This window comes from Cuculus canorus, chromosome 1 (assembly GCF_017976375.1).
Source record: "Cuculus canorus isolate bCucCan1 chromosome 1, bCucCan1.pri, whole genome shotgun sequence".
NCBI lineage: Eukaryota > Metazoa > Chordata > Aves > Cuculiformes > Cuculidae > Cuculus > Cuculus canorus.
The window spans coordinates 176,883,831-176,901,051 of record NC_071401.1 but is presented as its reverse complement, the minus strand read 5'-3'; the positions used below and the strand labels follow the sequence as shown (position 1 = coordinate 176,901,051).

General features: G+C 38.1%; 1 protein-coding gene across 10 annotated transcripts in view; it reads right to left on the bottom strand.

Moving 5' to 3' along the window:
• The window catches only part of ADAMTS20 (ADAM metallopeptidase with thrombospondin type 1 motif 20), an 87,418-nt gene that overhangs the window by 6,589 nt on the left and 63,608 nt on the right, over nt 1–17,221 (bottom strand). For all 10 annotated transcript variants that reach the window (XR_008448153.1, XM_054056067.1, XM_054056073.1 and 7 more), the window contains 3 exons: nt 4,947–5,114; nt 3,569–3,742; nt 297–467 (listed from right to left, as the gene is read on the bottom strand). Coding sequence is in view for 9 of the 10 variants with exons in the window: in XM_054056067.1 (XP_053912042.1) it covers nt 297–467; nt 3,569–3,742; nt 4,947–5,114 (513 nt within the window). In the remaining variant the exon portion in view is untranslated. The remainder of the gene's footprint in view (nt 1–296; nt 468–3,568; nt 3,743–4,946; nt 5,115–17,221) is intronic.

Here is a 17,221-nt window from a genome sequence, read left to right as displayed (position 1 = left end):
TCAGCTTGCAGGGGAGTTTCCTGGAACCAGGAAAGGAATCCTGCTATAAGGACCACAACTGTCCTCTAGCTGGTGTTCATAGGTCCCAGTCAGGGGTGACCAGAAGACTGATTCCAGTCACTAAAATAATTCATGGCTGATTAGAAGGTTCAATGCGGAGAAAGTTCAGGCGCTCACGTTCAAATAAAAAAATACATTTTTTTTTTTGCTTTGCATGTAATGTATATTTTACAGCAATGCAACATTCTTAAATATAAAGTTATATAAAAGAAGTGCTAGCAGTATAATTAGTTTACCTGTGACAGGTCTCCTGTAAGCACAACGTATTTGGAGGGAGTTATCCTGCATTTTTTTGTTGATAGAGGCTTTGTGGCAGGATCACAGAAAATGTCATCCACTTGGAGCTGGTTTTCATCCACACATTTAACCTTCCGGTGTACTTCCTTTCTTCTATATGATGCCAAGCACTGAGTATGAGAAAAACAGTCACAGTGTTTGTACTTAAAGTAGCCATGTACAGAAGAAGGTTATTTGGCAATTGCCACACACCAGTAAAACCTAGACAACAACAACTTTTGTGACATCTGTCATGAGCATTGGACTGAATCAGTCACTGAATCAAAGTTCTTTACATTGTTTTCAAAGTTCAGGTACATCTAATCAGCTAAAAACCAACAGTGTATAATGACGTGACACCCTAACCGCTTGGTGGGACTGAGGAGAAAATGTCAGGCCAAGATAAGTTGAGTGAAAAAAGGATTTAAGTGAGCTATGAAAGAAATAAGTTGGGCTTGAAAACAAGACAAAAATAATCCCTGTACATCATATTACACTGATAAAACAAAAGAAAACAAAACTCCCTATTAATGAAGCCAGTGTCAGCTTTGGGCAGCAGATGTCTGTTGAGCCTGTGCATTTACTCCCAGTACCCTCCCATTTCCTCCTGTGGCAAACTTGTGGGATGGAAAGTCATTGTGGTTCTGCCAGGAAAGGAAAATACGCTTGCTGCCACCAGAATCCAGAAAAGTGGAGGTACAGGCTAAGTAATACATGTCAACAGCATGTCCCCAGATACGAAGCAGTTTGTTTTCTACTTCAGAAATTAAGTACAACAGATCTTGTAGCACTTTTCTTTTATAACAAGATTTCAGAATTGCAGTTATTAAACAGAATTAAAACTAAACAAAGAAGGAAAACCTGTAACTGGGCAAAGCTGAATTAGTTTAGGAAAACTCAGCGTAGAAATACTTTGGTTTCAGGATACGTCTTATTCAAACAATCAAATGTTATGTAAAAATTCCTGTTACAACTCATATTGGACATTTGCCGTTCCCAATTAAGTCTATAATAATCATAGAATCAATATGGATGGTTTATATGGGTGTTTTAACTTGTTTGCTGTGATAAAGAAAGCAAGCTCAAACATGCAAACTCCAGTCTCAGCAGAGCAAATAGTCCATAACTCCACTTACTACAGGCAGACCTGAACCTAACCATACTAATTTGGACCCAACAACAGTCAGTTAGAAGATTCATCAAGGTCTGATCAAGCCTGTTGTTTAAATTTTGTTATTATTGGCTCAAATAGGCAACTTGAAGTGCAAAAACCGGACACTGTATGGTAAACAGCTTTACTAAAGGAAACCTCTAACTTTATCAAGAGAGGCCTTGAAAAGATCAAAAGAATGGAGGCTGCGCAAATTCCCTGGACAGCCCATTCAGCTGCCTGAATTTTCCTTACAGAGAAGCAGCTTTTCATAATATCCTCCCTGCTTTGAACCTCCCTGGTTTCACCTTACTCTCATTGTCTATCATCCCACTACGTGTCACTGTGAGGATCCATCCTCTTGGTAACTTCATTGCTCTGGACTTCGATCAGGGATGGAATGTGGATACAGTTGACTGCTGTAATTTACAGAAACACCTGTTTCTTTAATGGTATGGAACAGTCCACAGTAGTAGGCACATCAGGAATAACCAAGCCATGAGATAACGGGAACAGGCAGAAGGATACTCTTCATTATGCTTTATGTATTAGTCTTATAAATATGCTTTTCTTTAGTACCAAAATGCATATTTGGTAGGAGAATACTGCTGTTGCTGATGCCCATCCTCCCAGCTGCAAGCTGGAGAAATGTTTGGTGTAGAAATTTCTGTTATGCTGTGGCTGGTGAGGCAAGGAACTGACACACAAGCACTCAGGGCTGAGACAGATGGGCAAAATATTGCAAGATCAGTGGAGGATGTATTGAACCAGGAGTGGAATACAGATACATAAACACTGGAACTTGTACATTAATACTAGATGAACAGGGTTATATACTAATCTGGTGAGAGAAGGCAATCAAACACAGTAATTTCAAGCAAACAGCAGTATCCATGTGGAAGGAGTTATGGATTAGCCGGAAGAAGTAGTGAAACACAATGCATTTGCAGCTAAGAGCTCCAAGTACCCAGCTGGAACATGCAAATGTTTGACAAGAAAGAAATTCACCCTCATCCTCTCAAAGTGTATATTTGTGCTAAAAGAACATTTTGAATCATTTCCACTAATTTCTGATTTTAAGAGCTTCTTATGAGAAGAGAACGCTTTGAAGAAACATACATCATCAGCTTTCCCTGAGTACAGCTTAACAGAGGAATATATATGTCCAAACTGCATGAATACAATCCAGGTTTTGCAGAGCACCAACAAATGATATATATTTTAACAGTAACCACTTCTACAGCATTGTGTCCCTGAGGCTTTTGAGTCTTCATATTCAGGGCTTCAAGGAGGTTGCCCTAGGAAACTTAACAGGGCAGATTACTAAAATGCCACAAGTACATAAACTGGGTTTTGTCTAACATCACAATAAAAGACACTTCTGTACAGCATTTCAGGTATTACACATAACTTTTGATTCTCTGTCTCACTCACTTTGTATATGTTTGTGTGTTCAGGTACACGGGTATAAAAATTATTCCATTTTTAGCATGTAGAAAATAGTTACTACATCTTTAATAATGACAGTTCTCTTCTCAGGGTATCCTTAGATACTCTTGAGTATGAAAATGCTTTTTGGGTAGGAGAATGCTGAGTTTTATTTTGCTTCTTTTCTTTCCTGGTCAGTCTTCCATAAAGATTCTTGAAAAAAAAAGTTGTCCAATTTTTACCTCTGGGGTTTTTACTTCCACATGACATTTTATCTGTATTTCTATTCTTACAAAGTGGGGTTTTCATAATGAGGTTTTATTAAATATTTTATGTGATATATAAAGAACTTTGTATGGAAATGATACAAATTATACAGTCCCTGCTCACAGCTCCACCAGAGCTTTTGATTATACTTGTACACAAATGAGTCCTTTACAAAAGAGTAAACAAAGCCTTTGACTTTTTTTGGTCACTCTTCAGTTTTGCAAGCTTGCAGAATATCCAGCATGGTCACTTATTATTCTGCACCCTAAGAGCTTTCAGAAATGTATCCAAATGTGAAAACAATACAAAACAAAAAACACAACCAAAAAACAGAGACAACTCGTGACATCATCCAATTACGTCGTAAAAGTTGAAAGCTTTACTTACATCTTCCCATTCACCTTCCAGCCACTGGTACTGCCTGCAGGCAGGCAGCCAGCAATGCCTCTTGCTAGCAGGCTGGGTACCAGGATTACACATTGCTTCAGTCACTTGACCCAGGCCCTTCAGCTCACAGTAGACATCTCTTTGCTCAACTCCCACTCCACATGATACAGAACACTAAAAATTGATCAAAATTAGGCATGTCAGTATGAAATGAGATAGTACCCAGAAGGTGGTACCATTGCCATTATTACACGTTCTTAGTATATTATTTAAAAATAAACTTCATTGCCTCTACCATACAAGTGTTTCACTGTATCTGAAAAAAAAGATTACAAAAAAGATGTGAAACTACAAATAAAATTTTTAAGAAATATGGTAAATGTATCTGAGACACCTAAACCGTTCTTTCTGCTTATATTAATTCACAGTAGGAGCAATCACTACAGGAATATGTAAAACAAGCAAGAGTAAACAGTTCTGAGTTTACATCATTCCTTTATTAGAGACTAATGGTCTGGTCTGTTGTTTTAAAATGCAAACATTAAACCGAAAGAAAAAATCTCAGTATTTCAGATTGAAAAATCTTGCAAATGGTGTAGTATTTTGAGGATAGTTCTCTTACTTTGCAGGTAGTACTAAGGTTAAAAGGTTCAAATCCTTTCTGCCATATGCCATCTATGCTCCCTCTGGGCCAAAGGTATTCCACCACAGCAGTAAGGCTTGCTGGGACAGAAGCCCCCTTTCATCTTAGTCGGAAGCATGATTAGGTTCTAAATCCTAAAGACTCAAGCCTAACCATGGAGCAGGTATTGCTCTGTTGAGCGTGGCCAACTTGTGAAGAGTGGCAATGCGTCTTTGTCAAATGTTGAGAACTATATTTTGAAAGAATAAGTAAAAGATAAAATATTGCTATGTGCTTAGTTGCACAAAATTTCACAATAAGGCGAGAGATCGTTCATGAGATCAAACCAGGGGAAAAGCCAGTATTGTGCACACAGTCACTTTTCTTGTCTTTCCGCCACAGAATTGGCTTCGCTACAATATTCAGACTATGACAGCAATCACAGTGGAATTACTGAATTAATCATTGAAGGTAAGACATAAACCTTAAAAATTTATGATTACCTTGATTTTGCAAGGTATATCTAATATAAGGGTCAGATTACCAAATACTCGCAGTTTTCACAGATGTTTACTTTCAATTTCTTTTAAAAGAAAGAAAAAGATAATATACTGAACTGCTTATTAATCTGTAGACTTAATTGTGATGTTCATATAAAAAAAAAAGATTCCTAACAATTACTTCCATTGAAGCACAGTGCCAGGAACATTGTCTTGTCTTCTTGTAGAGAACATAATTACAGCAGATTTTACATACCTCTTTCCATCTGCTGGCCTTCCAAGCAGGACATCTTCCAGCTCTACATATTTTGTATGTCCGAGGCTTTTTTAAATGTCTGCAGTTTCCTTCCTCTATTTCAGCTTGGAAGCTATTAAAGCAACGCACATCACGAAACTTCAGTCCTTTTCCACAGGAAACAGAACACTGAAAAGAGAAGTGTATTTCATTACTTTACGAAAAATCTCAAAGTAATAAGAAAAGCAAAAGAAGCTGTGGCTTCACCCAAAACGGACTCTCTATATAAAGTTTCTTTATTATGACAGAATGTCTACCATACTTATCTGAAATTTCTGTGTAAGCTCTCTCATACTGAGTGTTACTGCTCAGTAACCACAAACATCTCCTGTCTCGTTCATTCATTCATATCGTCATTGACAAATACCTGAGCTCAGCCATCTGTATCCATGCAGGGGATTGTAATATCAAGCTATCAATCCCGCAAGAAAATGCGCTATCACCTTTTTGTTTCCAAGCCTATTAAACAGCACTGGTGCTGTTCAATATCTTTATCAATGATATTGACAGTGAGATTGAGTGCACCCTCAGCAAGTTTGCAGATGACACCAAGCTGAGTGCTGTAGTTGCCACACTGGAAGGAGAGGATATCATCCAGAGAGACCTGGACAGACTGGAGAAGTGGGCCTGTGAGAACCTCATGAGGTTCAACAAGGCCAAGTGTAAGGTCCTACATGTGGGTCGGGGCAATCCCCTTTTTCAGTACACGATGGGGGATGATGTGATTGAGAGCAGCCCTACAGAGAAGGATTTGCGGGTGCTGGTCGATAAGAAGCTCAACATGAGCCGGAAATGTGTGTTCGCAGCCCAGAAGGTCAACCGTGTCCTGGGCTGCATCAAAAGGAGTGTGGCCAACAGGGCGAGGGAAGTGATTTTGCCTCTCTGTTTCTCTCTTGTGAGACTTCATCTGGAGTATTGTGTCCAGTTCTGGAATCTTCAACATAAGAAGGATACGGAGCTGTTGGAATGGGTCCAGAGGAGGGCTACAAAGGTGATCGGAGGGCTGGACCACCTTCCCTACGAGGACAGGCTAAGAGAGTTAGGCTTGTTCAGCCTGGAGAAGAGAGGAGATCTCATAGAGACCTTCCAGTACCTGAAGGGGCTACAAGCAAGCTGGAAAGGGGCTATTCACAAAGGCTTGTGGGGATAGGACTGGAGGCAATGGGTATAAACTGGAGAGGGGCAGATTTAGACTGGACATTAGGAGGAATTTCTTCATGATGAGAGTGGTGAGGCACTGGCACAGGTTGTCCAGGGAAGTTGTGGATGCCCCATCCCTGGAGGTGTTCAAGGCCAGGTTGGATGGGGCCTTGGGCAGCCTGATCTGGTGGGATATGTCCCTGTCCGTGGCAGAGGGATTGGAACTGGATGATCTTTAAAGTCCCTTCCAACTCAAACTATTCTATGATTCTATGATTTCTCACACATTAGATAGAGAATCAATACTCAAATCAAAATATAATTTCTAAGTGGATGTGAAAAGGACTTAAATATACACTTTTTTCCAACGCACATAAGACATTTCCCTTCCTTTTGTCTTACATTGTTGTCTATGTCACCAGAATTACACATAAATGTAATTAAGTACATTTAAATACATACATCTTCTATTTTCCAGCAATGAAGTTCAGAACATACAACTTCCAGTAGCTGGAAATACTTGCAAAAAAACCCCAAACACCAAAACAACCTGTCAAATACTTGCATGAGAAAAACAGAAAGGCTTTTAAATTATAGAACAATCTACTGTAATAAATTAATTTGATAGAAAGAAACATTTTTTACAATAACAGTAACTACCCTTTGTTAAACAGAATCTCTTGCCTGCTTTCAATACCAAAGGGACTTTTGTGTGTTCTTAAACATTTATATGTGTAATCTTAAATGGTTAATTGAAACTGCCAATTTATTTAAAATGGAACATTTGCAGAATAAAGCAATAAATTTATCACACAATGCAATGGATAGCATGTTCCTCTTTTGCAACTATAATTATATTTGCAAAAACATAGAGTATTGATTTGGCCACTGCTTGCTTTTATATGTCTCCTATACCATTCCAGTAAATAAGAATGTTCCTAAAGTACATAATTTTTCTTTCAAAATCTTGCAATTTATCATTATCATAAAACTGTTCATGTAGTCTTACAATTTATTTCGTTAATTTAGAACTATTCAGGAAATACTTCCTAGTGCAAAAGTTACCCAAAACTAAATTCTTTCTTTCTTTTTATCTATAAAAAAAATGTAGGTCAGAAAACCTAAATCTTGGCAACCCGTGTCATTATAAAAGCCTTTCAGAAAACTCAGCTCTGAATTCAGAGGATTCAATTATCCAAGCAGATAAGATAACATACATATGGAAACTAAAATACTGATGTTATCTTGATAACTAATTCTAGCCTCAGTTAGAGTTTCCTTCAGGAATTTCAATCATAAAACGTAGAAGTAAAGGACCCCTAAACTCTGAAGATTCTTCCTTTTTATTGTCCAGTACCTCGAAAGTGAAGTGCAGTACAACGTTCCTCAATCTCCTCCTATCATGTGTTAGGAAAATGTCATGTGCCCCTCCTTAGAATAAATGAGGCTCCAGAGGGATGTCAGGTAGAGCCCTTATATACGTAAACATATAATCATCTTCTGGGGGTATCATTCCAGATTGAGAACTGCAGCTAAAGAAGTTGTCCTAAGTAGTCTCCAATTCACTAGGTGAGGCTAACACAGCACAGAATAGTCTCCCTCTTTAATTTCACCTTGCTCTCAATGTTCAGTATCAAGACAACACTTTTCAGTATATATACACACACATATATTTGTCTTATAGCCAGTGCAGATATATTTGGAAGGCGGCTAATAGCAAGACAATATGTAAAGAAATCTTCTGCCCTAAGTCTCAGTCTTTCAAATATCTTTCAATAATATCTCCACCAACTAGATACTACATTACCTGTTTACTTCCACACGTTAGTAGTGGCTCTGCGATTTTTGGGTTGTTTCTATTTTTCTTAATTGGTCTAGACACAACTGACTGACTTTTCATGTTTAAAAGGCCTAATCTAGTATTTACCATCTGTGCTGTTTTTATCTTCAATTTTTGTCTTTAAAAGAACATGTGTTAAGTAAGCCTGTTACAACAGTAAGGTATTTTTAGCAGTTATAATGCAATGCCTGTACATAAAGAGATTATTTGCAGTTCTTTCATAAAGATGTCCTATTGAATTTTTTCATTAGGGTACAATTATACAAGAATTAAGAGAATCCATATTTTTTCCAACTATATTAGAGAGGAAGCTGAAGCAAGACTTCAAAAAAGAAAATATCACTTTGGGTGTTAAAAACAGAACATCTATTTATGAACAGATACTTCAAACGTTATTTAAGCTTTCTTTCGCTTACATAATGTTTAGTTTTGACTCAAGGTAGTAGAAACCTATTGTTATCTTAATGTAAAATGCAGAAATACAAATGAAAGAATTGAAATCTGCAGGTAGGAATTATTTTCAATTTTTTAGAAAAATATAGATAAGATTTATAGTACAACCTAAGACATGGACATGCTCTTAATGTTTTATTATTTAATGTATGAAAAATCTAATGCACTCACCCTGGATGTAGATAATTTACGTCCTTCTTAAAGGGAACATTTAAGAGTGTATATTACTCTGTAGGTAAAGTATTCTTTTGAAATTGGACATACTACTGCTTAATTCCTTCGGTAATTCATAAAAATAGTTCTTAAAGGGACCATTTTCTCCCAGAGTACCTTAGCATCAGATGCAGGCAGGCCAGCTGTTTTCTTTACTAGACAGTGGCCCACCTTCAGAAAAGAAAAGAAAGACTGCTCCTGTCTATGCGGCTTCTCATTGGAGGTTCCTGACAAGGGAATAAGGGTTGCCTGTCCTCCAGCACAGACAATGAATACGAAGGGAAGGAAACCAAGTCTCTCAAATACTGAATCAAAAGTTTTAAATAATATAAAGTGGGGGATGCCTCCTAACTTTTCTGTAAGGGCAAAGCATAGCTCCTGCTCAGTTCTTTGAGTGAAAAATAAAGGCTTCATAGAATATCTCTGAGTGGGACTCCCAAGCGGCTAGAGGTATCTAAACATAGCTTATAGGATGTATTGCATCTACCTCTAGCTGCACTTTCAGTGCACTTTCACTTTGAGACCTGTCCTTTCTGCGCACCTAGACTAGAGCACACTCCTTACAAAGCTGGATTTTGTCCTTTATAAGCTTGTGCTCCTTCTTCGAGATCCTAATGCATTATTTCACACTGTCTGTGGAATATGGTCTTCTCACTGCTTGGTGCCTCCTCTACTCTGTGACATGCTCTGGAAGTGATCTTCCCAAGGCTTAACTCTCCTGGCAGGGGAAAGTACAACTGCACTTAACTCCTTGCTGCTGGAGCTCCTTCCATTCAAACCTGGACATGGTCAAGAACAACACAGTCTTTATGGCTCAACACATCTATAACGTGGCTTCACTTGTATGACATTCCACACAACTGGAGGCTTATGGAGTGTACATTTTGCATACACTTTCTGCAGACTGCACGTGTAGAAAGAAGAAAAATCCATAAGAACTTTAAAGCTCAAAATAAATGTGAATATGTCTTTGAAAAAAAAAATCCTATAACCATTTCACATAGAAATTCTAGCACTCGTCTCAAAGTTGGCTAAAGTAATATTTCCCATATGTCAGAGCGTTTCAAAAACATAAAACTACAGCAAAAAGCTGGACTTGATTACTATTGTTCAAAGTCATTCCATAACACTGGTAACTAGGATTCATCTGTTTGGGGTTTTTTTCCACAGTAATAAAGCTTTGTGAGGATCGGCCTGATAGACCTCCTCATGCTTTCTGTGGCACAGACAGATGTGCCACCATCAATTCCTACCAAATTCATCTTCCTGCAGCTGACGTGCTGATATTCATTAAAAGTGTTTTGATTCTTTTGCTATTGATATTGTTTCATTGAAAAGTTGAAGCCTTTGGACTGTTTGGTGGATTTTGTTCTAAATTTTCTCAGCCTTTTCTTTCAAGGGAACATTTTCAGTAGCTTAGCTGGTTACTCTGTAGGTTTATGAATACTGAAAAACAGACCAGTAAAGGCAAAGCATAGAGCAGTTTCTCTTTGTATTCATATTAACTGTTTAAAAAATAAGTCACTGTGTCTAAAAATAGTGCTGTAATTGTACTGGTTTTGCCTAGGATAGAGGTAATTCTCCTCATAGTAGCTAGTGTGGTGCAAGGTTTTAGATTTGTGACTAAAGCAGTGCTGATAATACATGGATTTTTTTTTTTTTTTTAATTTATTTTATACAGCATCAAGGACTCTTCTGGTCCCCGTGCTGCCCCACCAGTGAGTAGCCTGGGGTGCACAAGAGGTTTGGAGAGGGGACAGCCAGGACAGCTGACCCCTACTGACCACATGACATTGTGTTCAGCAATAAAAGCTGAGGGAAGAAAGAGGAAAGGGGGAAATCTGGAGTGATGGCTTTTGTTTTCCCAAGTAACACTTCTGTGTGAGACACTTGCCTCCCGCTGTTGATGGAAGGTAATGAATGAATTCCTTATTTTGCATTCCGTGCTGCCACAGCTTTTGCTTTACCTATTATAATAAAATGACTTAATCTTAACCCTTGAATGTCTCTTCTATATTTCTGATTCTCTACTCCATCCCACCAGAGGGCACTGGGCCAGCAGCTCTGTGGGACTTAACTGTCTACAGGGGTTAAGCCTCAAAAATAGCACTGAAAAAAATAAAACTTATTAGAAATATTAAAAGGTTTTTTCTTCTGTCTTCTTTCTTTTCCCTGACTGGACAGGAATATCAGTGTGAAAAGAAAAAAAAAAAAGACAAATTTATACTATGGATCACAGTAATTACAAACCTAGCGGGTTGAACACAGGAGTTGCTTGAGTGTCTGACAAATTATTTTGACTATCTCTGGTTGGCAAAAAAAATCAGTTTGGTCTCTTTTAAAACTATGCTACAACTAGACCAGGACCATTGCTGTGCAAGATGCTAGTAAAACACTACTTGGAGAATTACATAGTTCAGAGTTTTTGAACTTTTAAATTGTCCTATCAGAACTAGCTCTTCTTGTGCCTGACATCTCCCCATTAGCTGCATCTCCCCAGGAGTTCTTGCAATGCTTGAGCATGAAATAGGCATTTTCCAGCTAGAAGTTTTCAAGAAGTTGTTCTTTCCTTTAACAATGTAGACTACTGTCAAGAAGAAACAGACTCTGTAATTAGGTCCTATTGAGTTCTTTGATTCAGAGTTAGTAATTGTTCACTTAAACAAGTACGAACACTTGTGCCATTAACTAGAGCACTCAGAAAAAGACCATGGTTACAGAAGACCAAACATTCCATTGCTCCTGAGAGAGTGGATTGAACTCCAAGAGATATGTATGATTTATTGTAACATCTAAGTTACAATAGATCATGTTAACTATATGAACTACGTTAACTACAGAAGTTACGCTGAAGATATTTTCAAGTCACTGTCTTGATTTGATCAAGTCCTCCTTGCAGCTGCAGTTTGTATGTCTGTTTTGCCAAACCTCGAAATGTGCTTTTGCAGTTATAGCAATGGAAGGGAGACAGGCTAAGCTAAGGAAGACTCAGACTTCATCCAGTCCATCATGCTGCTCAGCATTTAGATCAGGTATATTGGACCATTCCTGTTTGTTAGTCTTGTCTTCGATGACAGGGACATTGCAGCCTTCCCTGCATGCATTCTTGCACTGTATAACCATCCTTATAGAAAAGCATCTTAGAATTTCACGACAGTCTCTCTTACTGTTCAAGTTAAATAAGAGGGCTATTTCTCATTGTACCCTTAGCAGACTCAAACACTTACCTCTTTGTAACCACTAATTATGCGTTGGAAGAACACCTCATTCAGTCCATTCTAATAAAGGCTTGGTGTTGAAACACAGCCACCCTCACTTTTTCTCATTTGTCACTTCGGCCAAGTCTCTTACCGATGATGTTGCTGTCCTCTGAACATTGCAGCTGCCCCCCGTGTTTTGTACAAGGAGGTATCCACGACTGTATGCTATGTATCAACCGAGCACTAGAGTTAAAACATGCCACAAAAAAAAGCATATACCCAACAAGAATATGCCCAGGGTCTTTCTTCTCTGTTCAAGTTCTTTGTGGCCTTCCCACTTTGCAGAGTTGTAGATGGCATTTGGAAGATAAGATCTAGAGTGAAAACTACTTCCCGCAGAAATATTTGCAGTCATACTGCAAACGTCATGAGATCTTTGATGCAAAATAATAATAAACACACTTCCCTCCTACAGGTAACCATATTTCCACTAGGGCTGCAATGCTACCCTCTGAGCTAAACACTACCTAGATGATATTCCCACTATTCCCACCACATAATTTGACTGGATCTCTAAGGTCAGGGGCATTTTTTAATTATTTTTTTTTATTTTTTTTTTTTTTTTTAAAATCAAGCAAGACTATTTCCAGTAGCCAAATGCAGAGCCAGCTGAGACCAATGAGTTCCTACAGATCCCTTTCTCTCAAGCTGATGAATTTCTGCTCTGTGATCTCCACTTGTAGACTATTTCAAGTAACATCCACAGTTACTGCAAATTCCTCCCCGTCTGTTGCCTGTGCATGAGGAAATATTGCACCCATTGATTCTGGCTTCTGTATCAAAATGTGAAAGATGAGAAATCCACACTCCTTGTGTTTCAGTAAGATGCAACACAAGCATCATCCCTAAAACACTTTGCAAAGTTAGCCCACAGCACAGCTTTGGCTCCCATGACACTGACAGAGGGACACCTGGGGTCAGTGACACAGCACAAATCTCCATGTTTCTACTGCTCTACTTGTCAAAACCACTTGCAAAGTGTACCATGAGGTACTGTAGCACATCTGAAAACCAAACCAGGTACAGACAACCCTGCAATGAATGCTCCAATCACATCTCTCTAAGACAAACAGGTAATCATGATGTTTATCTGTTGTTCTTTCATAGGCTTTAAGCAGAGAGAGGTCAAGAATGCGGATAGTCTTCTGTTCAAGCTCTACAGTGAGACTTCACAGTGCAGATGACTAGTTGTATGACACAAAAAAAGTCACAATTTTTAGCTATTGCAACTACCACCACCCACAAAACTACGAATTTGGATTAGATGTCCAAGACTGAATTCCCCATGAACTTGTTAGAGATGCCTGAAGTCCTTTCTGATTTCTTGCTAAGCTTGAATGGCCCATGATTCCACAACCACATTACCTCATAAAATATGAGTGACTCTTTTGAGGTCACTAACCTGCACACAGGTTTCTGATCAGACTGAGTCTGGTATGCTCCATAACAAGGTAGCTTTTGTTGGATTCTTTTTAAGGTAATAATTTTGTTTCAACTTTTATCTGAAGAATAACAGAAAACTCCTGAATAACTATTTTTGAAGTTTGCTGAAGCGTATCTATTTATTAGGTGAGCATAAATGAGAAATCATGTACATAAATGAGAAATTATGTACATATACATACATAGAAAAAGTAGGAATGAAGAACAGATAAAGGGGATGAAAGACATTTTAGGATTGATGTGGATAAGATGAAGATAAAACTGCTACGAGAGGATATATATATATGGCTTCTAATAGGAGTGTTAATGTATTCCTTTTAAAAATAAAGATATCTGATTAAAGCAAACAATACTGAAGTCAGACCTTCAAGATCTGTCCTGATGGTTAAGTTGACTTCATGCCTGCAGAACTCAAATTCTACCGAATATGTTACAGAGGAATTTCACAGTATTTAAAGTTGCCATCACATTGACTGATGTTTTTTGTCCTGTGCAGCTGGCAGTCGCCTTAAAGATGGAGACCTCTCGAAAAAAAAAACAGGAATCTGCCTGGATGGCAGATGAAAAAAAATATTCTTTGCAGTTGTTTGAAAAATCAAACCCAGAACTCTTGAAATTCCACTTAATGACTTTCCATAGAATTTCATTTATTTATTCTAGCTAGATTTGTGAATGTCTTTTAATTTAGCCTGTGTCTCTGACATCTCAAAGCACTACCCATTACATCAGGCTTAACAGAACTAAAACAGATGACCAAGTCCTCCTTTTAAAGCCCTGTCATCTTTCCCGCTCATGACTGAACACCAACATCCTGCCCATCACTGCCCAAAGCCTGGCACCCTTTTTGATGGCTGCTACAGAGCATTTGAGAAACAGGCTGTAACCATGCTCAGCTCCACACCTCCCAAGATACTCAGCCAGGCCAGGCCACCCTGTGCCATGTATTTCCAACCTGCCCACATACATCTGAACGAGATCATAAACTCAAGTGAGCAACCTTCTTTGTTTTACCTTCATAACACATAGTGCAATTAAGTCTTCAAACAAGCTTATATTTATTACAATAACAGAAGAACAACAGGACTGCCAAAACAGTTGCAACATTACTTTAGCAACTGTAGGATTTGGCTTTTACACTACATATATCTTCAGATCCTGGTATATATTCAGTTATATCCAAGTCCTTTTCAAGGGCATGCTCAAATAAAAATTCAGTGCCCAAAGAACTGTATTTCACAGGTGCCACTTCATGTGTCCCTATTAAAGAACAGGAAACTTAGAAACTTCTTTCTGTAAGTGACTGATCATACTTCACATATCACATAGCTACTCTTCCCACATTTGCTATTTTTTGCTAAAAACTTAGAAGTATGAATGAGTCTTAATTTCGATAAGTAAATAAGTGAAGAAATTTTCAACTTGTTGAAAAAACAACTTGTTCAAAATGTTGTCTCTAGACAAAGTTCTATCCTTTTTGTTTCAAAAGAAAAGGGTTGCCTTATTTGAATGGAGTTGACTCTAGTACTCTGCTGCTATAATAAGTGAAAAAGCCTCATGTCAGGTAAAAATCTCAAATTTTAGTGCAGCTGAGAACTAATAAATAAAAAAAAAACTTTCATAAAAGTTCACTGTGAAGCCTAACAAGTACTAAGCACAAAATTCATAAAGGAAAAACTGGACTAGCAATATTCAAGTCTAAATTTTATAACAACAAACAAAATTTGACTCAAACTTTGGACAAGATTAAGTCAACATGGCATACAGGGAGAAGAGTATAATCCAAGGCATTAGAGAACAATTAGGTTGCATTCCATGTGCTGTTCCACACAGATTATGGAGATATTAGTGTGGGTGTCAATAGAAGTTTGTGTGGCACAGTGGAAGAAGATGAAAATAAAATGAACAGAACAGTGGCAGAAATACAAGGACATCTAGAAAAAGAGGGCAATTCTTCACAGAAAATGAGTATTATACTTTATTGGACTTAAACATGAATAATTGAGTCAAAGTCCAAAACCGGACTCAGTTGTCATAATCTGTCCCCCCACATGTTACTTTCTTTCAGGTTTCAGCTTCCCTGGAAGAAGCGCTCTTTATTAGGCACAACAATAATCGAAGAGAACCATCTACCGGTGGTGGGCACATGCTACATGACAGCATTAGTAAGGTGTAAAACCAAGCCTTGTGCTTGGTGTTTTTGAAAACTTGAAACTAATGATCACAATTTCATGAGTTAATGACTAACATGTTTACCACTAATGACGTATCACATTTGGTATCTCATTTAACACTTCCTTTATAGGCTCCCTTTCATCTCTCAATTACAGTAAAAAATGAATTTTATAGTTACTCTTCCTGCCTTACTTGCTCTTGATTCGAATCCACTGCATCTGGTTACCATCTGAGAATCAGAAAAACAATAGGTATTTCTGCCTCCTTTCAGCAGCCATTTGGCAGGCTATGCTACCTCACGGGGAGGTCTTAAGTGTCACTGTAGGGTCTGCACATACCGCTGCTAAGAACTTCACCATCAGCCTTCACTCAAGCAACGTTCTCACTGTAATTAATAACAGTACATATTAAAAGAATGAGAAACATGATCAGCTTATTAATTGCTGGGAGGGAGGGAACAGAAACTACATTGCTCAGCCAGCATTCCTGCAACAACATATCTGGTACATGCACCTAACTTTTATCATTTTTCCGTTCAATGATATATAGAACAAATGGCTGATGCAAATCACATCTAAAAATACAAGAACAGTGGTAAATTAAAAAAATAATAAAAATTTATAAAAAAAACAATACCAAGAAAAAACCCAAAACCAAACCCTCAAAACCCATCAGACAATTCTGCCTTACCTCTCCTTCTGAAACCAGCAGCAAACAGGAACAGAGCTAGACCCTCACTAGGTCTTTCTGAAAATCTGAATCTTCAAGTACAAATTCATGTCAAACTTACAATGCTGAACAGCAACCCTGCTTTTTCTTTGATACCTCCTAGAAAGTACTTGGTACGGGCACTTTCACCATTACATCATTGCAGACATCAAATTGCTGACTTGGTCAGACTTCAGCAAGTCTTGTCCTTCATTCCACAGTCACATAAGACTAGTAATACCTTTAAGGAATTGCACATGGGCAGCAGCAGCATTGGAGACAAACAGTGAGTAAAGTGGAAGCATCAAGAAAGAAAGGTAGCACAAATGGGCACGAGTCCTCAGAGAAATCTGGTGTGAGCTAAAGACATGAAGGGCTTTTTTTTTGTGTTTCCAATAAATGGATACATTTCTGGACATGTTTTCCAAATGGAGAACAGATTTGTCTGTGTCCATCCAGCAGTTACATTCACAACCTCCACCAAAACCAAACAGCAACCCAAAGCTAATTCACTGTTGCTCCCAACAACCAGATGCCACTTAACAGACCTGTGAAGCTCAGGAAAACTGAACAAATGCATGGGAATGACATAATCTGCATCCTCACTGAAAAGTAATGCTCCCCCTTGAGTGTGACATTTTATTCATAGGTCTTCACAGTAAAAGCAGGACCATATTTTTAACATGCTGGAGGGTCTCTGGCGTGGAAGCTTATACAATCAAAGGGGTTGCACAGAAAAAGCATTTATTTATATACTTTTCACAATTTAAAACTTAATTTTATGGATTCTTCTTTTTTTATCTTCAGAGATACGGTCCCTTCAATTAGCCAATTACAAAAGTAACTAGACAATACAGTACACCAATTAGTTTTAGCTGAGTTTGCAAAAAACTGAACAAGGGCAGAAGAAACACTGGATCACAACTGCAATTCTGATTAGCAGCAGCAAAACAGCCGCTCAGAAATTAAAGGAATAGCAAATACATGAGCTCTGTGTCTGTCTATAA